We start from the raw sequence: 20,761 nt of genomic DNA on the forward strand, positions 1-20,761 counted from the left end.
ATATGACCAAAAGCTCACAAGAGCGTGTGTATTTCCCCCTAGGAACAATGGTTGATACGACATCTATGGTATTTATTGAACACAAATATATTAAATAATAAGAATAGGCAATAACATGTGTTCCTAAGTTAATAGTGCTACATTGGTAAATACTTCAGTTTTGTCAGGTTTTCTCTAAGGAAAGAGCTAGAAAGATGGTTCAACCATTGAAAGCCAGACTTATACTACCAAACACTTTAAAAAAAGTAAAGGTCCAAAGTATTCCTTAGGGCACTTAGGGTACTCTAGTACATTAATTTTTCTGCTAGTAAATTTACATTTAGAGTCTCCTGGTCTATCTGATATGCAAAGTAAATGCAACTAAAAATAGCAGAATATGGATAAAGCTAACATCATGTTCTTAAATACTTACATCTAAGAATAGGGAGGTGCCAAGCATGGTGGCACATACTTTTAATCCCAGTACTAAATAAAGGGAGGATGAGGCAAGACAGACTCTGTGAGTTCAAGGCTGGCCTGGTCAGTGTTCCAGATAAACAAGGCCTACATAATAAGACCCTGTCTCAAAAAAAGAGGGGGGGGGGGTCATAAAAATAATTCTTTGAAAAATTAACCACAAACCAGGCAGTGGTGTGGTACACACCTTTATTCCCAGTACTCAGGAGATAGAAGCAGGTGGATCTCTGTGAGATTCCAGCCTGGTCTACAAAGCAAGTTCTGGGATAGTCAGAGATGTTACATAGAGAAACCCCTATCTCAAAAAATCCATGCACATAAAAAAGTTAATCCTAAAATAATATTTAATATGACACAAATTTTTAAATTAAGATTTTTTTGCAGTAAAATTCATCCTTCATTTGAAATATACAAGGAATATTCCATTTTTTTCAGGAATGACCTCCAAAAATATTTTACTTATTTATGATACTCCTTTTGGAGATCTTGGTTCATTATTTTTCTTTTGAGATAAGGTTTCACTGTGCAGTGCAGACGGGTCTTGAATTTATGATCCTCTTGCCCAAGCCTCTTGAATGCTGGGATTAAAGACTTGCTCCACCATGCACATCTCTAACCTCTCAAACCATTTTCTAGTATAATAATATGCAAGGGTAGACACTAAATTCTTCATTATAGAAAAAGGTAACATTTAATAATCATTTACCTTCCTAAATTATATCATTAAAAGTATTTTAACATATTTTCAACATCTGTTGTAAGTGTACCTACCAGCCAGTGTTTCCCAAGGCAATAGAAATAGAGCTGAGAAGGAGGTTGCACTTGGATTCACTGAGAACTGCATCACTCTGTACAGCAGGAGCAATCACCACAAACTCACGCAGGCCATACCTTCAAGACAGAATCACCCAGTAAAGACACCCATTATTGGAAAATGGGGGAAGTTTCCCCACAGAAAACTTAAGATAAAGTTATACTACCAGACTTTTGACTCTCTCCTTTTCCTACCCCACATGACAACTGGATGTGTATACATTTGAATCTTTCTTTAAAAAAAAAAATCAGTGTGAGTATGAGTGAGTGTGAGTGTGTGTGGGGGGGGTCGTGACTATACCACAGTGCACACATGAAGGCCAAAGGCAACTTTCAGAAGTCAGTTCTCTTTGATTGGGTTTCAGGGACTGAACTTAGGTTGTCAGGCTTATGCCCCAAGCATTTTTACTAATGAGCCCTCTTGCCCTGAATTTCTTTTTCATTTTTCTCCTTGGAAGTTTAGGGTCAAAAACAGGGTCTCATGCTTGCTAGGTAACTGCTCTACTACTGATCTAACCCCAGGTCCTGAGTTTTCTTTAAAAAGTACTTTCATCTTCTTCAGTCCCCTCTGTTTATTAGAAATGAAGTCATTTGTTGTAATTATAGTAACTGCTAACCAACAATTTTGTCTCAAAAATTCACTTTACAAGCCAGAAAAAAGACTCTTGTCACGCAGGCCTGGCAACATACGTCCAATCCCCACATAAAAATAAAAGAAGCCGGTTGTGGTGGCGCACGCCGGTAGGATTTGCTGAAGGAGGCAGAGGCAGGAGGAGGATCACGAGTTCAAGGCCATCCTGGGCTACACATTTTAGCCCACAATCCCTCACGCCCTTCCTTTCCAACTTTGGCCTGGCAGAATGGCTCCCGCAAAGAAGGGCTGTTCTGCCATCAACGAGGTGGTGACCCGAGAGTACACCATCAACATCCACAAGCGCATCCATGACGTGGGCTTCAAGAAGAGTGCTCCTCGGGCTCCTCGGGCACTCAAGGAAATCCGGAAATTTGCCATGAAAGAGATGGGAACTCCAGATGTGCACATTAATACCAGGCTCAATAAAGCAGTCTGGGACAAAGGAATAAGGAATGTTCCATACCGTATCCGTGTACAATTGTCCAGAAAACGTAATGAGGATAAGGACTCACCAAACAAGTTGTATACATTGGTACCCTACGTGCCTGTTACCACATTCAAAAATCTACAGACAGTCAATGTGGATGAGAACTAACCTGCTGAACGTCAAATAAAGTTGGAGAACTGCCAAAAAATAAAAAGAAAAAGAAAAGAAAAAAACAAACTCCACAAGGCTTTCCTATTATATACACAAGTCTGCCATGCCACATACACACACACACAATCTCACTCACATACATACTACATGCCACACACACAAATAAAAGTTCAGTTTATAATATAAAGAATAAGTGAAATCTCACCTAATATAACTGATGGTATTGTGTACAACAATGTAGAATACATAAATGGAAGGAAAATAATTGCCAGCCCTAATATACATGTACTGTTTAAAATGAAACACAGTTGTAAAGTATCTTAAAATTTTTCTTGCATGCCTTTATTTAAGAACATATATTAGACAGGAGTTAAAAATATTAGGCTATGCCGAGTGGTGGTGGCGCTCACCTTTAATCCCAGCACTCGGGAGGCAGAGGCAGGTGGATCTCTGTGAGTTCGAGGCCGGGCTGGACCGATAGCCTCCAAAACAATACAGAGAAAACCTGTCTCGTAAAAACCAAAAAAAAAAAAAAAAAAAAAAAAAGCTATGGCTTCCTCTTACTATTGTAACTACATTTTTCATTTAGTTGCCACGTCATTTAAAGCCACAAATTTGCTGCCTGTGTCTATATGTGTAGAAGTGATTTGCCTGCATGTATATCTATAGACGACATGTATGTCTAGTGCCAACACAGGCCAGAAGAGGGCATTGGATCCCCTAGAACTGGAGTTACAGATGGTTGTGAGCTGCCTATGGGTGCTAGGAACCAAACCCAATTCTTCTGGAAAAGCAGCCAGTGGAGCTACTGCTCCAGTCCCTGCTAACGTTTAAAAATAGTAATTTAAGGCCAAGTTTGTGATTGTTTCTACCTAACAACAACTCATCTCCTTGGTACTATTAAGTGTATTAACAATATTTAATAATTTTTAAATAAAAAAGATAATTTATGAGACATTACTCATAGTCACTTCCCTATTTTATGTTAGTTATAAATGCTGATTTATCAAACTTTCTCAAGAAAACCCTTGGGGTGAAGAATATAAAAACTCTCCTTAAAGTTTAACTCATAATCTATTCACTGTTTAGATGCTGCTATGACTCTGAGAGCTTGTGGGTTTCCACAAGGATTCATGAGCAAAAATTATTTCACTTCTCAGCTCACCTCCCCCCTCTGACCCATGAAACAAACATTCATCATGTGGGGGCAGCAGCAGATAAGTAAAAGAACCCAGGACATGAGTCCCTGGGAGAAAGCAAGTTTCTTAGCTGTTCTTCCAGAAATGTTCTATCTGTTCCTCACTTTCATGGACCAATCCCTAATGACCATTTCCTACTCCCAGGTTGCTGGTGATGAAACAACTTAATGGGGAGTGAATTCTAGAAATTAATCTGTACAGTACATTCATGGAAGTTCCTGAATAACAAGAACAAACATCTGCCTTTCTGACAGTGTTATCTGCTGCCAAATAACCCTTTGTGTTAATAAACTATTGTCTGCTTGAGTAAAGAACCCTTTATTTTTCTGCAGGGTCTTCTACCCCCATGCATTGTTTTCTATATGAAATCTCACTCACACACACACACACACACACACGATATCAAATATTTTAAGGAGCTAGTTTAAACATTGAGAGACAGACAGAAAGAGGGAGAGATAGAGAGGGAGGGGGAGGGAAGGAGGGAAGGGGGGAGGGAGGGAGGGAGGGAGGGAGGGAGGGAGGGAGGGAGGGAGGGAGAGAGAGAGAGAGAGAGAGAGAGAGAGAGAGAGAGAGAGAGAGAGAGAGAGAGAGAGAGAGAGAGAAACTACCAACAACAAAAAGTAAACAACTATGTTTTTGTAATTTTTTTTCCTTTCTTTTGACACGGTCTTACTGTGTATCACTGGCTGGCCTAAAACTCACGAAGATCTGCCTCCTAAGTGCCAGAATTAAAACTGCACACCACCCTGGCCAGCTAAGCAAGTGGATTTTTAAATAAACAAAGAATCTGGACAGCTATTATCTCCCCAAAGGTTATACAAATGCTTTTTTTTATCACATGAAAAGATGAATATCGGTAGTTAGAAGGAGGCACAGAATCAGAGAGTCATCAAGTGACACTATTTTACAATCATCAGGGTGCTATTACCAAGAATGAAAAGGAGGAAGAAAACAGTGAACTCTGGTTTCAACAGTGGGACTAGAATACAGTGAAGCTGCTATGAAAAACAGTATGGAAGTCTTTAAAATATTAAAACATCTAGGCATAGTGGTATACTCACTCAGCAAGAAGAGAAAAGAGGATCTCTGAGTTCATGTCCAGTCTGGGTCTATCTAGCAAGTTCTAGGCAATCAAAACTACATAGTGGAAGTCCAACTCAAGAATACTATTTTTTTATTAAAAATGAACTACCACTCATCCTAGCAATCCCACTTCTGGGTATATACCAAAAAGAACAAAACCAGGCACTTACCCCATTCTAAACAAGGAAACAACCTGGATGCCCTATGAATACCTTGAGCCAATATAAAATACAATGGAATACATCATAAAATGGAATAGTAAGTACCCTTAAAACAGAATGAATGCACATAAATAAACCTTGAAAACATAATTAGCTAGTAAGTCATAAAAGGGTAAATACTCCACTTTTATTAACTACTAAAAGCATTAAAATTTATACAGATGGAAAACAAATACTGGTTTACCAAAGCTTATAGAAGGAATGCCAGTTAACTAATGGCTATAGGGAGCATTTCATATTCAAACCAAACAGCCTGGCTTACTATCATGTGTCCTTCTTCAGGATTAGGGTGTATTATCAGTTCTTCCAAGAAACATTTTCCAGACTTGATCTACGTGCATTACGGGGATAGACCCTCTATTAAATCTGTACTGTACATTTGTCACACAGTGTGGTGACTGTCTATTTCCTTACTAAAACCATAGCTAGCTTACTGATTGTGGTGGTTTAAAAGAAAACAGCTCCCAAAGGGAGTGGTACTATTAGGAGGTGTGACTTTATTAGAGTAGGTATGGCCTAGCTGGAGGAAGTGTGTCACTGTAGAGGGGGCTTTGAGGTCTCATATACGCTCAAGCCACACCCCCAGTGTCTCAGTTTCACTTCCTGTTGCCTACAAGTCAAGATGCAGGACACTTGGCTACTTCTCCAGCACCATGTCTTCCTGCATGCCACCATGCTGCACCATGATGATAATGGACTAAACTTCTGAAAATGTAAGCCACCCTGATTAAATGTTTTCCTTTTTAATAGTTGCCATGGTCATGGTGTCTCTTCACAGCAATAGAAACCCTAACTAAGACACTGATGAAGGGCACATATTTTGGTATGACTATGTTTTTTTAAATGAAAAAAATACAGGCACATTTAATATGTTTAATTTTCAAATACTTGGGTGTTATTTTCTAATTTTTAGAAAAGATGAAAGAGAAAAATCTCCAAGTAACTTCCAACAATAAAGCAATGTTTTATAACAGGGTCTCTCCTGCTTCCACCCCTCAATTACTAGGATTACAGTTGTGTACTACCACATCTGGTTTATGAGGTTCTATGGATCAAACTGAGTCTCATGCATGGCACGTAAGCACTCTACCCACTGAATTATGTTCCCTAGATACTACTCTTTATTGTACCCCTTCAACATAAAGTTCAGAGACTCTGAATGAATAACTGACAAAGATCAAAGAAATCCTTCAAATGTAAAGTGCCTCTTACACTAATGTATCACATTTCAGATACTTAGACATATAGATTTTAATTTTATCATGTAACTTCCCCATCATGTAACTTTTTGAAATCAACATTTTACTTGAGATTTACAATAATACACACTAAATCTTCTATATTTAAGTGTTCTCTGCTGTTCATCAGTACTGAAAGTAGGTATCATGATGGGTTATGAAGCACAGTGTGCAAAAGAGCTCAGAGCAAACCCAAGACAGCAGCCCTGAGAGATGCCTATCAAGTTGGCTCCTGGTTAGCACCTGGGAATCTGGATTTAGAGAGGTTCTCATCATTCCCAGGTTGATTAAAGACTTACTCAGTGTATCTAAACTGCTTATACAGACAATATGGTTTATGATTTACACCTGTTGTCCTTTCAGGAATCTTGAATTTTGGTATACATTATCCAGACAGAGGATGCTTACTGACAAAGTCCTTTAAAGCTTTGAGGAAGTAGCCTCTAAAAGGTTCTCCTGACAGACAATGTTTCATATGTTGTCATGACCTGTTGCTGAGGAAACTGAGAATAACCTATAGGACCTCATTAGAAAAAGCTCTTCCGCCGGGCGGTGGTGGTGCATGCCTTTAATCCCAGCACTCGGGAGGCAGAGGCAGGCGAATCTCTGTGAGTTCGAGGCTGGGCTGGACCGACCCCCTCCAAAACAATACAGAGAAACCCTGTCTCGTAAAACCAAAAAAAAGAAGAAAAAAAAAAAAGAAAAAGCTCTTCCAAGCTTGTGTCTGCAGGTTTTGAATTCCCCTCTTCTGACAGTGCTTTGCATCTGCTGCTATAAGTAGCTGTAAGTACAGCCAGATGCTGGTCCGTTCAGCTTCCTAGTCCATCACTGAAGCTAGAGTGAGCCTTGGGGTAACCTTAACACACATACTACCTGAGCATTTGGGAGACAGAGCAGGGGAATCTCTGTAAGTTTCAGACCAGCCTGTCTACATAAGAGTTTGAAGACAACCAGGGCTATGTAGAGAGACCCTATTTCAAAGCAAACAACACACACACACACACACACACACACACACACACACACATCTAAATAAAAAAGATACGTACCATCTTACTAGGCAATGTGCTCTTGGAGGAAAGTCATTGTTCATACACAGCAAATCTTGCATTGACTGTGGAATAGCATCTACAGAAACATTTGATAATTAAAAAAATATCTATTTAAACTTTAAAGCAATTTTATACATACTTTGAGGAAAGCTTGTGTTACTGGGCAGACTTGCAACTGCTAAAGATTTACTGTCAAATCCTTATCACTTCTTATAGATAGCCCAAGAGCTCTCTGTCTCTGTCTCTCTCTCTTTTGTTTTGTTTTGCGAGACAAGGTTTCTCTGTATAGCTCTCACTATCCTGGAACTCCTTCTGCAGCCTAGGCTGCCCTCAAACTCATAGAGATTCACCTGCCTCTGTCTCCCATGAGATTAAAGGCATTTACCACCACTACTCCTAGACACCTTAAAATTTTTTTTACACCAAAAAATAATAAAGAAGTCCAAAACAATGAAAGTTAGCTCTCAATCTTTTAACTGTTGGTGATACAGCTTTAAATGTGTATCTCTAAGTTAACTAAAGTTTTACTTTAACTTTCTCCATTAGTTACAGCTTTGATCACAACCAAATAAAAAAGAAACTTCATAGTACACCAGCACAAGCAACAATAGCTTAACCACCTTCAATTCATTCATCTTCTCTTACACCAACCCTCTTCATCTGCCATCTCAGAGACATTATTCTGAAGCACCTCACTCTAGCAGCCTATTTCTAATATAAGGGCTTTCCTGAAATCAACAAAACTTTGTTTATTTTGAATAGCTTCCTTCATTTATCACTATAACACTGGCACAATGTTTGCTACTTTTTTTTGTTGTTGTTGTCAAAGCAGATTATCATTTGTAAGCATGGACCTGAAGTGTCTGCTTTTCCTAGGTAGGCATAGCCTGACTCCACTACCCTTGGATTATTACCCCACAAAATGCACACATTTCCTTCTTCTTCTTTCTCCCAAAACAGATACTTATCTTCTGTTTGTTTTATTTTACTACATGATTATCCTACATATGTGTCTATTTAGTCAATGTTATTATTCTTAAATCTAAATGCATAAGTTATATAGCTTTGTCTGTAGGACTATATATAACAGAAAAGTATCCTGCTATGCCTACCTAGGAAAAGCAAACACTTCAGGCCCATGCTTACAAATGATAACCTGCTTTGACAAAAAGGAAAAAAAAAAAGGAACAATCATTGTGCAGATTTTTTTTTCCAGAAAGACTGTGACGGTAAATTTCTTACATCATATCTATGGTTTTGGTTTGCTTTCTGGAGTTTCCTACCAAATATGGCCCAATGACATTTAATGGTAAATTTCAAAATCAACTCATTTTAAATAAATTTTATTCATAAAATATCACTATAACTATTCTATTTTACTATTTGCTGTTGGCAATTTCTTATAATGGTAAATTATAAATTATACTTTGTCACAGATTTATGCATTTGTAAAACATACTATGTAGAAGGCTTGATAATGTGAATGGTTTCAAGCATCTTGGGATGAAGAGGGGGGACTACTATTTGATTAGCAACTGAAATTTGTGCTTATTCAACACTTTGCTCACTGTTACATACTAGTGCATCTCAGAACAGATTTTAGATTACATGACCTACTAACAATTAAAAGCTTCATTGACTAAATACCGAGCACAGACCAATACTAGAATAAGGGCTTAGGAACAATACCTCATTAAATCTTCACATTAACCCTCCAGGTACTTAGTATTTACTTTACAAAAGAAATAACACTAGTTTGGAAAGGTAATTAGAAAGTAGTCCAAACAATCAGAATTCTAATGCACTTCCTACAAGCAACTCTAAAATACTGTACTATTAGCCAACAGATTCCCTTTACTTGTACTCCTTCACAGGCCAGCTTACTTGCTTCAATCTCCAAATAACCTTACCTGATCTGTCCTGATTAAGAGTCACCCCCACGAAAACTTCAGTGGAATTTCATCTGTCCTTGTGATGTCATTTATTACTTTCTACCTCTTTTTACAGTTACTTAAACACTGCATTTTCCCTACTGAAATACACATCTCATGTAAGATTTTATCCAAAAGGACTTAGTCAAACACTTAGCACATTAGTTACTCCAGAAATATGTGCCGATTCAGTCAATTTAGAAATGACTGTCATTGTACTTCTTCCTCTACTTCAGATGCAGAAAAAAAAATTTCCTATGGATACTACTGAGTTATGAGAACTTAAATTCAAAAGTCAAGACTGTACAAATAGGACCAAAACAAAACAAACAAAAACATACCCTCTGATTCTTCATCCTTTCCTTCTTTATCAGTAGACTCTTGTACAAGATAGTGATGAGTAACTGAAAACTTGAAGTCAGCAAAGGAAATTTCATCTGATCTCTCTTCCCATGTGCCAGAAGTAAATATACCCTGCATTTAACAGCAGAATGGGGAAAACAGCCAACTTATTTAAGTCATTATAGTGTTTACTATGCACAGGATTCCCCCCTTTTCTACCCATTAATTGGGGAGTTGCAGTCTACAGTCATTCTCTCTAAATAATAAAGGCAAAAAAAGCATAAATGCTTTAATCACAGTGGCTATTTAAAACAGAGAACTGACCAAAGTGTCCTCTAACCTCCACCTGCATACCACAGTATGAGCACACACGAGCACATGCATACATACAAGCATACACACACAAGTAAATAAATGTGTTCTTTTTAAAAAGCCTCCAGAGTGTTAAATATCAAGTAACTTACAAAAATCCTAACTTTCAAATAATTTTATGTCATGTTTGAAATCATGAATAAACAGAAAATTCCATATTTGCTTTAAAAAATAGTTAACTAAATATAACGTGTTTAAACTGTGTACTTTATGCAACATACAACAAAGCAAGCGATAATCATGTATTCTGGGAAGACAATCAACATTTACTGAAAAAATACCAGGCAAAGAATGTGTTACTGGTTCACAGCTTCTACATCAGGGCCAGAGATGGCTCAGCTGTTAAGAGCACTTGCTGCCTTGGCACAAGACAGGGGTTCAGTTCTGAACACCCACAGTGGTTCACAAAACTGCCTCTAACTCCAGTTTCAGAGTACTCAACCAACGTCAGTTGGCCTCAGAGGCTCCAGGCATGTATTTGGTACATGAACATACATACACGCAGACACTCACACACATAAAACAATCTTTTTTCTTTTTTGGTTTTTTCGAGACAGGGTTTCTCTGTATTGTTTTGGAGCATGTTCTGGAACTCGCTCTGTAGACAATGTTTTCTCATTAATGAACGATTGGTAAGTCCAATTTCTCTCTGATCAATTAAAAACTCTGAAAAAATATTTATTGGCTAAAAGAACACTTTGATTTTGAGAAAAGTAAACTCAGAAGAAATTAATGAAACCACACCAAGAAATACATTATATGTAAAATTTTGATTTAAAAAATGTTTCACAAGCGAGCCCTGATGACAATCCTGGCACTGGGGAGGCAGAGGCAGACAGATCTCTGAGTTCAAGGTCAGTCTGGTCTACATAATGAGTTCTAGAACAACCAGAGCTACATAGTTAAGACCCTGTCTCAAAAAAAAAAAAAGTCAATTAAATAAGTAAATAGGTTTCACAAATATCTCACATATATCATTTGCTATAAATTCAAATCCAAATTCAAATTCATCAGCCATTTGATGTTCATAGAGACTATATATAATTTTAAAATTAAACATTTAATTCAATTGCATCATGTGTAGCAAAGGGCATAAAAATAGGATTTCAAAGTAAATTTCAATCTAGAGAGATAAGCAAACAGATCTGACCTTTTCAAGTGGCTTTCCCAGAGAGTTTCCAATCAGCTTCCAGTCATTCAACACTTCTTCAACTTTGGAAATAAACCTAAAGAAGGAGGGGAAACTTTTTAAATACTTAATAAAACATGTTTTTCCTATTACTATACAATTTCTTTAAAAAGGTATTTCCTCACATCCAAACATTAGAAATAAGAGACTGCTCAACAAGTTTGATACTATGATCCTAACTTAGGGATATAGAACAAAAGAGGAAACAATGTTGTTTAGTTCAAGAATTCTTAATTTTTGATTCATCTGAATCTATTCACTCGTCTACGGCCATACCACCCTGAACGCGCCCAATCTCGTCTGAATCTATTCACTCAATAAAAGCCTTTTTTCCACAAAACATAAATTAAAAACAATCCTCTTTTTTGTTGTTGTTGTTGTTTTTCAAGACAGGGTTTCTCTGAGTAACAACAGCTCTAGCTGTCCTGGAACTAGCTCTGAAGATCAGGCTGGTCTCGAACTCAGAGATCAGACCGCCTTCAGCCTCCTGAGTGCCAAGTGAGCAATACTCTATTAATATAATTAATTTAGAAGAGAAGTAAAAAACTAACAGATTAAAATAATACTTACTAATGCCGCCTTCTGGTCTGAGGATAACAGACACATATGTGATGCACATACATACATGCAAACATAACATTTTTACATACAATAAAAACAATAAGTTAATCTTTAAAAGTTGACTAAATTGGCCGGGTGTTGGTGGCACACGCCCTTAATCCCAGCACTCGGAGGTAGAGGCAGGTGGATCTCTGAAAGTTCGAAGCCAGCCTGGTCTACAGAGTGAGTGCCAGGATAGGCTCCAAAGCTACACAGAGAAACCCTGTCTCAGGAAAAAAAAAAAAAAGTTGACTAAATTTGATTAGCATCAAATCAGCTCAAAATCAGCAAATGAAGACTGTCAAGCTGCTTATATTGAAATGTAATGCAATCTAGCAGTAGCACTGCTACCTAAAACATCTAGAAAGAGCTTCTAGAGTAATTAAAGTTAAATGTTTTTAAAGGCATCAGATTTTTCCTTCAATAGCATTATGAATTAGCACATTTCTTTTAAGACAATAATGACACCAAGTAATAAATCAGCTTGTGATTTGAATAGCTCCTTAAAATTCAAACAATAATTATTCATATATGAATTCACTTTAGGGGAGTTCACACAAATGACAACTGCTAAATTTGAAGATGAATGAAATAGAAATAAGTTCACATTTATACAACAAATAAAAATGCAATCTCTATCCAATGGAGAACCACTGCAAGGATCTAGGAATATATATAGTCCAGCGGTACAGTACTTATCAGAATGCTTGAGTTCCATCCCAAGCAACCCCTAACTACACAGAGAGCACTAAAACTACGCTGTACTTTTTTATGAAAGCAAAAACTGGGAGCTACTTTAATGTGCAATTGCAGCAAACAATCATAAGTTAATGACACATCCACTCACTAGACTAATATGTACCTATTAAAAATTGTTCTGAAGACATTTGAGGAAATAAGAAGTGTCCATATGTTAAATGAAGGAAAAAAAAAGCCATAGAAACACTCATTGACACACACCTACGAACACTCACTTCATTTTTGACAAAGAAGCTAAAATTATACAATGGAAAAAAGAAAGCATCTTCAACAAATGGTGCTGGCATGACTGGATATTGGCATGTAGAAGACTGCACATAGATCCATGTCTATCGACATTCACAAAACTTAAGTCCAAATGGATCAAAGACCTCAACATAAATTCATCCACACTGAACCTCTTAGAAGAGAAAGTGGAAAGTACCCTTGAACAAATTGGTACAGGAGACAGCTTCCTGAACATAACACCAGTAGCACAGACACTGAGATCGACAATTAATAAATGGAAGCTCCTGAAACTGAGGAGCTTCTGTAAGACAAAGGACACAGTCAACAAGACAAAAAGGTAACCCCACATCTGACAGAGGGCTGATCTCCAAAATTTACAAAGCATTCAAGAGGCAAGTGTCCAAAATACCAAAAGATCCAATTAAAAAGTGGGGTACACCGCCGGATGTTAGTGGCACACACCTTTAATCCCAGCACTCCAGAGGCAGAGGAAGGCGGCGGATCTCTGTGAGTTCGAGACCAGCCTGTTCCAGGACAGCCTCCAAAACAATACAGAGAAACCCTGTTTCAAAAAACAAACAAACAAAAAAGTGGGGGTACAGAACTAAATAGAGAATTCTCAATAGAGGAGTATAAAATGGCTGAGAGACACTTGAGAAAGTGCTCAACATCCTTAACCATTAGGGAAATGCAAATCAAAACAACTATGAGATACCATCTCACTCCTGTCAGAATGGCTAAAATCAAAAACACCAATGACGGTTTATGTTGGAGAGGATGTGGAGAGAGGGAAACACTCCTCCACTGCTGGTGGGAGTGCAAACTCATACACCCACTTTGGAAATCAGTATGGAGATTCCTCAGGAAAATGGAACTCAGTCTACCACAAGATCCAGCAATTCCACTCTTAGGCATATACCCAAAAGATGTACATTGATACAAGGACATCTGTTCCACTATGTTCATAGCAGCATTATTTGCAATAGCTTGAACCTAGAAGCAACCTAGATGCCTCTCAACTGAAGAGTGGATAGAGAAATGGTGGTACATTTACACAATGGAGTACTACTCATCGGGAAAGAAAAAACAATGGAATCCTGAAATTTGCAGACAAATGGATGACACTAGAAGAAACCATCCTAAGTGAGGTAACCCAGTCACAAAAAGACAAACATGGTATGTACTCACTCATATATGGATTTTAGACATGAATCAGGGGAGTACCAGTATACAATCCCACTGCCAGAGAGTCTGGGAAACCGGGAGGATCCTAAGAGAGATATGCATGGTACCCCAGAGAAGGGCAACGGGACAGGATCTCCTGAGGGGAATGGGAGCATGGGGGGAGGGGAGAAGGAGTTGGGAGAAAGAGATAGGGAGAAGAGGAGGGGAGAGGAGGACATGGGGGAGCAAGAAGGTTGAGTCAGGGGAAGAATAGAGGAGAACAGGGTGAGAGATACCATAATAGAGGGAGCCACTAGTGAGATTTCCAGAGATCTACAAGGATGACACCAACTAGCAATCTAACCAATAATGGAGAGGCTACCTTAAATGCCCTTCCCCAATACTTTTATGCCACCCCTAGAGCCTCCATCCACTGGCTGATGGAAGCAGATGCAGACACCCACAGCTAACTAAACACTGAACTGAACTCCTGGAAGCCAGTTGTAGAGAGGAAGAAGCAATGAGCAAAGGGGTCAAGACCAGGCTGGTGAAACCCACAGAAACAGTTGACCTGAACAAGGGAGAGCTCATGGACCCCAGACTGATAGCTGAGAGGCCAGCATGGGACTGATCCAGACCCCCTGAATGTGGGTGTCAGTGAGGAGGCCTCAGCATTCTTTGGGGCCTCAGGCAATAGGTAAGTATTTATCCCTGACATACAGATGGACTTTGGGAGCCTATATCACATGGACGGATGCTCTCTCAGCCTGGACACATGGGGGAGGGCCTAGGCCCTGCCCTGGGACGATATGACAGACTTTGGAGATCCCCCATAAAGGGCCTCACCCTCCCTGGAAAGTGGAGTTGGGATTGGGTGTGGGGTTGGGGGACTGGGGGAGCAGGGGAGGAGAGGAGGAAAAGGGAACTGGGATTGACATGTGAAGCAAGCTTGTTTCTAATTTAAATTAAAAAATTAAATAAAAAAACACTCATTGATACCGTGTGATCTAAAAGTTTACATATACGCAAAAGAAAATGTCAGAAATTTAACAGCTATCTTCAGTGGAAGGCTCAAAGGTATTTTTTTATTTTACTACAAGGTATTATTGCTGCTATAAAAATAATTTAAAATATAATTTTCAGAGTAAAAGAGCCATCTTAAAATATTGTTACTTAGTAACTCTAGCAGTGCTTGTTATGAGGCAATTATACCCTACAAATATTGATATTTGACTAGAAAATTTTAGTAACCTTTTTCTTTAACAATTCTCTGAATCTTAGCTGATGAGTTGCATAACTCCTTCTCCTATATTAGGCTCTTTTGTACATACTTTTGGAAGAATGTGTTTTCTTTCTATTTCCCTTCATAGCTTTTAGGTCAACTTGTAATTACAGACTCAGTCATATTATCTGACTCATAGCCATTTCTTCTGCTAGACTATACTTTAAATAAGAGCAGGAACCTTTTTTTTTTTCTTATTTACTGCAGTACTGGGGCTTGAACCCAGAACAACGAACATGCTAAGCCTTATCTGTTTTTACTAGTTACTAAATCACCAAAGTCTTACATGGTGTCTTACACATGGGCATTCAGTAAGTACTTTTTCAAATGAAAAATGTAATTTCAGGTTTATACTAGGTTTTCTCAATAAATTATCTGTATGGTACATAACTGTTAGGTCTCAAACCTGGGACAAAAGGCAGAGTTTAAAGGAAGAGCCTACTTAACAAATCAAAGTGGACACTGGCCACTAGGCTCTCCCAGCCTAGTCTGGCACAACTTGTTCTCTAGCCAGGGGCTGGACTGTCCTTCCTAGATCATCAACCATTTTGGTTACCTGGTCTTTTTTGTCTGCTCTCTTGGGCCTTCTGGCTGCCGCACCTGGTTCTCCTCTCTCCCCTCTCCCTTCCCCTCTGCCTCTCCTCACATGGCCCAGAGCTCAGTCTGGTCATGACCACTCTGGGTTCTCCCAGATGTCCCTGCCTCCCACATATCTGCAATAAACTTTCTCCTCCACCATGCCTTGGAGCAGTCATGTCCTCTCTTTCCTTCCTTTCTCATTCAATAAAATACATGTTAGGTCTCAAGAAAGTCTTTTTGCCATTCTGGCATTTAGACAAAAGCCAGCATTCCCTCAGGGACTTAAGATAGTTCTGACAAAAGAGACATATGGCTCTTCCATTAAACTCTGCTTATGGTACCTATTAGCATTTCAAGATCTAAATGAACCTCTAGGCTCCCTCAATCCCTACTCACAGTACCTGTTACACAGTCATTTAGGCTGGCAACCTCTCCGCCACCCTAAACCTCTCCTATCCCGAGCTTCTCTTCCCTTTTTCTAGTTTCTCTTTTTGTTTTGGCTACACATTCTCTTGGTCTCTTGGTCCCTCTTCTCTTCCTCTCCACTGCTACCCCCTCTCAAGGCTAGTTCAGTCTGGACTCTATCAAAGCCACTTTCTGTTGTCTCCCTCAGATCTACAATAAGCCTTCTCCTCAACCATACCTAAGAGTGGTGATATCTTCATTTTCATTCAATACTGAGAAGAACTTTTCATCTAAATATTAAAATCAATTCTTAAGAAACTTCAAAGTCGGGCTTGGCAGTGGTGGTCTATGCCTTCCCAGCATTCAGGAGGTACAGGCGGCAAATGGACCTCTGAGTTAGAGGCCACCCTGGTCTACAGAGCAAGTGGAAGAACAGCCAGGGCTACAGAGAAACCTTGCCTCAAAAACGAAAAGAAAACCTTCAAAATCTCCCCACTTGCCTCAGAATTATAAAATACTGGTTTTTATTCTACCAAGAGAAACTTAAAAGTCAAAAGCTTAATTTCCTACTTTGTGACAACCGTCATAACTGTGCTAACAAATTATTTTCACGTGAGCAAGCAAAGACTTTAATATCCCCCTCAGGAAATTCTTTTTGAGCCCCCCAAAAAATTATTCATGTTTTACATTTGAAGTAGTCTTCAATGACATCTTTGGACTGGGAATCTTTACCATATCCTTAACCATTACACATCTGCAACCAGCCACTTTATGAGGCTTCCCCTCTCAGTTAATTTTACAGAGACCTACCCATTCTCCTAGTCTCTTGTCATCAATCTTAATTAAGTTGATTTGATGGCTCAGCATAAAGGGCCTTCACCAACCTGACATACATAGACTCCTCACAATTGCATACAAGCACACAAAGATGGGCTTGGCAGTTGTCAAGGCTTTGGCAGTTTTGAAAATACCATTCCATGCTAGGCCATCATAGAAACTCTAATAATAAGGGAGTACTGGCATTCATTATACCTCAGCAATGCTTTCCTCCTGTGGATTATAGGTGAGTCCTAATCTTGAATGCACCTGAGCCTCCATCTCTACCCAACTCAGAGGCAGCAGGGGAAAAGGCTTTGGGTTTTTTTTTTTGTGTTTGTTTGTTTAACTAATTGGTATTTGCCTGCATGCATGTCTATGTGAGAGTGTTGGATCACCTGGAACTGGAGATACAGTCATTTGCTAGCTGGGAATTGAACCAGGGTCCTCTGGAAAAGCAGTCAGTGTTCTTAACTGCTAAGCCAACTCTCCAGCCCCCATTACATTAATTAATTAATTAATTTATATGCATGTGGGTGTTTTTCTTGCATGTATGCCTATGCACCACATGTGTGCCTGGTGCCCATGGAGGTCAGAAGAATGTGTCAAATCCTCTGAAACAAGTTACAAATGTTTGGGAGCTGTCATATGAGTGCTTGGAATTGACCTGGGTCTTCTGGAGATCAAACAGTGCTCTTAACCGCTGAGCCATCTCTCCAGCTCCCCTCAGGAAATTATAAGTTATTTAACTAGAGGAATACCATCATTTTTCCATTCCCAAAATTGGCCACTGATGTTTCCTTATCACTTATCCTCCAAGATCAAATTCTATTTTTTTTCTATATTCAAAATATCAACCTTAGAGTCAACATGCCCAAAACTGCACTCTGGTTACTTTGATACTTTACTTCATTCTTTTAGGCAAGAAAGGGAAGTTTCATGGTTGAACCTTCCCCCTCAGAGTTACATTAAGCTCATCTTCCAAAATCTAGTTCATTCTATTCAACTAATTACAGTTCCACTTCATGAATCAAGGTAAATTGCTTACCTCATTTTACCACAATGTAACAACTTAATCAAACAATCCTTGTACCATCTGACCAAAATCTCTTACCACTTTATTAAGCAGCATTTGTATTACCTGGGACCAGAAAAGCAAATTTTGGGATCTGACCTAAAATCTACATTAATGGGAAAAGCTGAGAGTAGAGACCAGCAAATTCTGATACAGTCAAGTTTGAAACTTTTAGTCAAATGCACCAATTCTAGATTCCTCTGCTTGGCTTTGGAAGAGGGTCTCACTTTCTTATTTCTATTTATTCCCCAGTGGTAGCTCCTCACTTAGATGACTAGCAATGTCAGTCCCTTCTCTGTCTAACCAAACCCTTAAACATTTTCCATTTTCTTTCTTTAGATGAGGTCTGTTAGATTGCTCACCATGGTCTTAATTTCCTTAGTTCAAGGGATCCTTCCAACTCAGCCTTTCTAGTAGCCAAGATTATAGGCTAGTGCCACCCCGCCCAGCTTCCATCCACCTCCCATTTTCAAAGCAGGGTATCTCCTGTCTTTTCCCTACAAAAATTTCAACAATTTTGTTGTCCACATTCCCCTGTCGAACTGGACTTTTGTAGTTACTACTAACTAACATTTTAACTATTTGTTGGGCTTTTTTTAAAGGTACAGATTTCCCCATCTTTAGTATATGTCAGGGCAGAATACTTGCTCATAAAGTCTTGCTAGTGTGTTATGAAGTGTGGGGACGGACACACACAGGTCAAAGTACTATTTCACCAAGGATCTTGCATATTTTCCTCTGCCACCATTTGATATGAGAGGCACAAACTGGAAAGCCTACAAACGTTGCAACAATAAAGTGACCTCAGTACCCATAACTAAAGGGTTTCTGGGACAATGAACAGAAAATCACAACCTAAGCTATCAAGTCTTAACAAACTTAGCTTCCAACTAACTTCGGTGATGGAGCAATTTCATCGGAACAGTTGTTCATCTGAGTTTGACAAGCTCAGGGAGCCTGGGCACATAACCAAATTTAAAATGTAATGACGTGACGCAAAACATTCCAAAGTCATATGTAGACATGCTGTTTGTAAAAATAAAGAGGGGGGACGGAGGGGGAGGAGGGCAGAAAGTAAAGGAATAAGGAAATAAGTTTTTAAATGCGTAAATAAATTATTCTGGAAGAGACGACGGAGATGGTCGGAGGACGGCAGATGAGCCGCCATCAGTCCACTAAAGGAAAGCGTCTGCCAACACGCGCGGGGAGAACAGAGCAGCTGCCCAGCTGACAGCCCACGATGACAACTGAGGCAAACCGACAAGCAAGCAGAAGACACAGGGGCGACTTCGGAAATGGTTTTCGGTGTCAGGGACGTGGTCTGGAAGTCAACGCAACTTTCCTTGAAGGCGGAGTCGGAAGGTCTGTCTGACCTGCCCCGACGAGTGAAGCGGAAGAAGCCACAGCTGGCCAGGGCCACAGAAGAGCCACGAAACGTGGGCGTCTCCCTCGGAACCAGCGTCACCTGTGTGATGCCGCCCGGGCCAGTGAGGACCAAACGCGCTACTCACCTCTCCCACTCAGAGGCCGTGGTGAAGTCCGTGATCTCAAACACCTCGGACTCGGGCTGCGGACAAAGAGAAGAGCGCAGACATTAAGCCGCGGGCCACTAACGCGGCCGGCAGAACCCTGTGACAGATAGACGCACCCAGGGAGGAGAACTCACCTCACTGTCCGCCGCCATCTTGCGGAGCGGAGCGCCAGGCCGCGCGCGAGGGCTGCCGGGAAGAAGGGAGCTAGGAGGTGGACACTGATGACAGTGGGCGGGACTTCGGTGCGGAGTGGGTGTGGCCATGGTACAGACCCGCCCACGGAGGGCGTGGTGCTTTTTTTTCTCCAGGTAGAAAGATTTAGAGTGACTTCCACTTTCCCTCTCGGTTGCTTAATAATTATTTTAAAGGCCTGTAGTGGCTGGAGAGATGGCTCTGCGGTTAAGACTATCCGCTGCTCTCCCAAGGGACCTAGGTTCAACTTCCAGCGCCCACACGACAGTTCACAACCGTTTGTGACTCCAGTCCAAAGGGGATCATATGCCTCTTCTGGCCTCCACTGATAGGAGGCATGTACATGGTATACAGACTTACATTCTGACAAACACACACATTAAATTAAATTTAAGAAATATTTTTAAAGGAATTAAAAAAATAAAAGTACTCTTTAGACTCAAGAAGAGCTGACAGTATAGATGACATTGTAATCTACAAATGTAGTGAGCCACGTTCATAGGTATTCAGGGACACATGCAGTCCTATATGGCAAAGACCCAACACATGAGAGGTATGTATTTTCTCTAATGTGACAGTTGCTGACCTTATTATATGTGAAGTCTCATAAGAGCTTTGATACAGACTGTGAACACCACGTGAAAAATTTGAATTTGTTATTCTGGCATCTATCATTGACATTGATCACATACTGTTATTTTGAGAAAATTGAGTTTTGTATATCTATGTTTTTATTATGCAAAAGTCTTCAAAGAATATTAAAAGTCCTTTTTATATTAAAATAAAAAAAACAAAAAACAAAACTGCACTTAAAAATCTAAAGTACTTTGAGTTTGTTTCCATTCAAACGTTATTTGTTTTGTTGTTGAGACAGGGTTCCCAAGCCAGACTCAAACTCACTGTGGTGAGAAGGATGAACTGGAATTTCTGATCCTCCTGCCTCCGCAGAGTACCCTGATAATAGGCATGAAGCACCGAGCTAGGACTGTGCAGTGAAG

At 39.6% G+C, this 20,761-nt stretch overlaps 1 protein-coding gene and 1 pseudogene across 3 annotated transcripts in view; one reads left to right on the top strand and one right to left on the bottom strand.

Moving 5' to 3' along the window:
* The window catches only part of Rab3gap1 (RAB3 GTPase activating protein catalytic subunit 1), a 55,846-nt gene extending 36,070 nt beyond the window's left edge, over positions 1-19,776 (bottom strand). For all 3 annotated transcript variants that reach the window (XR_005873642.1, XM_040737225.1, XM_040737224.1), the window contains exons 1-6: positions 19,706-19,776; positions 19,551-19,606; positions 11,093-11,168; positions 9,570-9,702; positions 7,295-7,373; positions 1,228-1,347 (exon numbers count right to left, since the gene is read on the bottom strand). Coding sequence is in view for 2 of the 3 variants with exons in the window: in XM_040737225.1 (XP_040593159.1) it covers positions 1,228-1,347; positions 7,295-7,373; positions 9,570-9,702; positions 11,093-11,168; positions 19,551-19,606; positions 19,706-19,723 (482 nt within the window). In the remaining variant the exon portion in view is untranslated. The remainder of the gene's footprint in view (positions 1-1,227; positions 1,348-7,294; positions 7,374-9,569; positions 9,703-11,092; positions 11,169-19,550; positions 19,607-19,705) is intronic.
* Positions 2,082-2,538, top strand: LOC106021927 (annotated as a pseudogene).
* Positions 19,777-20,761: the final 985 nt, after the last annotated feature.

Source organism: Mesocricetus auratus, unplaced genomic scaffold (genome assembly GCF_017639785.1).
Source record: "Mesocricetus auratus isolate SY011 unplaced genomic scaffold, BCM_Maur_2.0 Super-Scaffold_100676, whole genome shotgun sequence".
Taxonomy (NCBI): domain Eukaryota; kingdom Metazoa; phylum Chordata; class Mammalia; order Rodentia; family Cricetidae; genus Mesocricetus; species Mesocricetus auratus.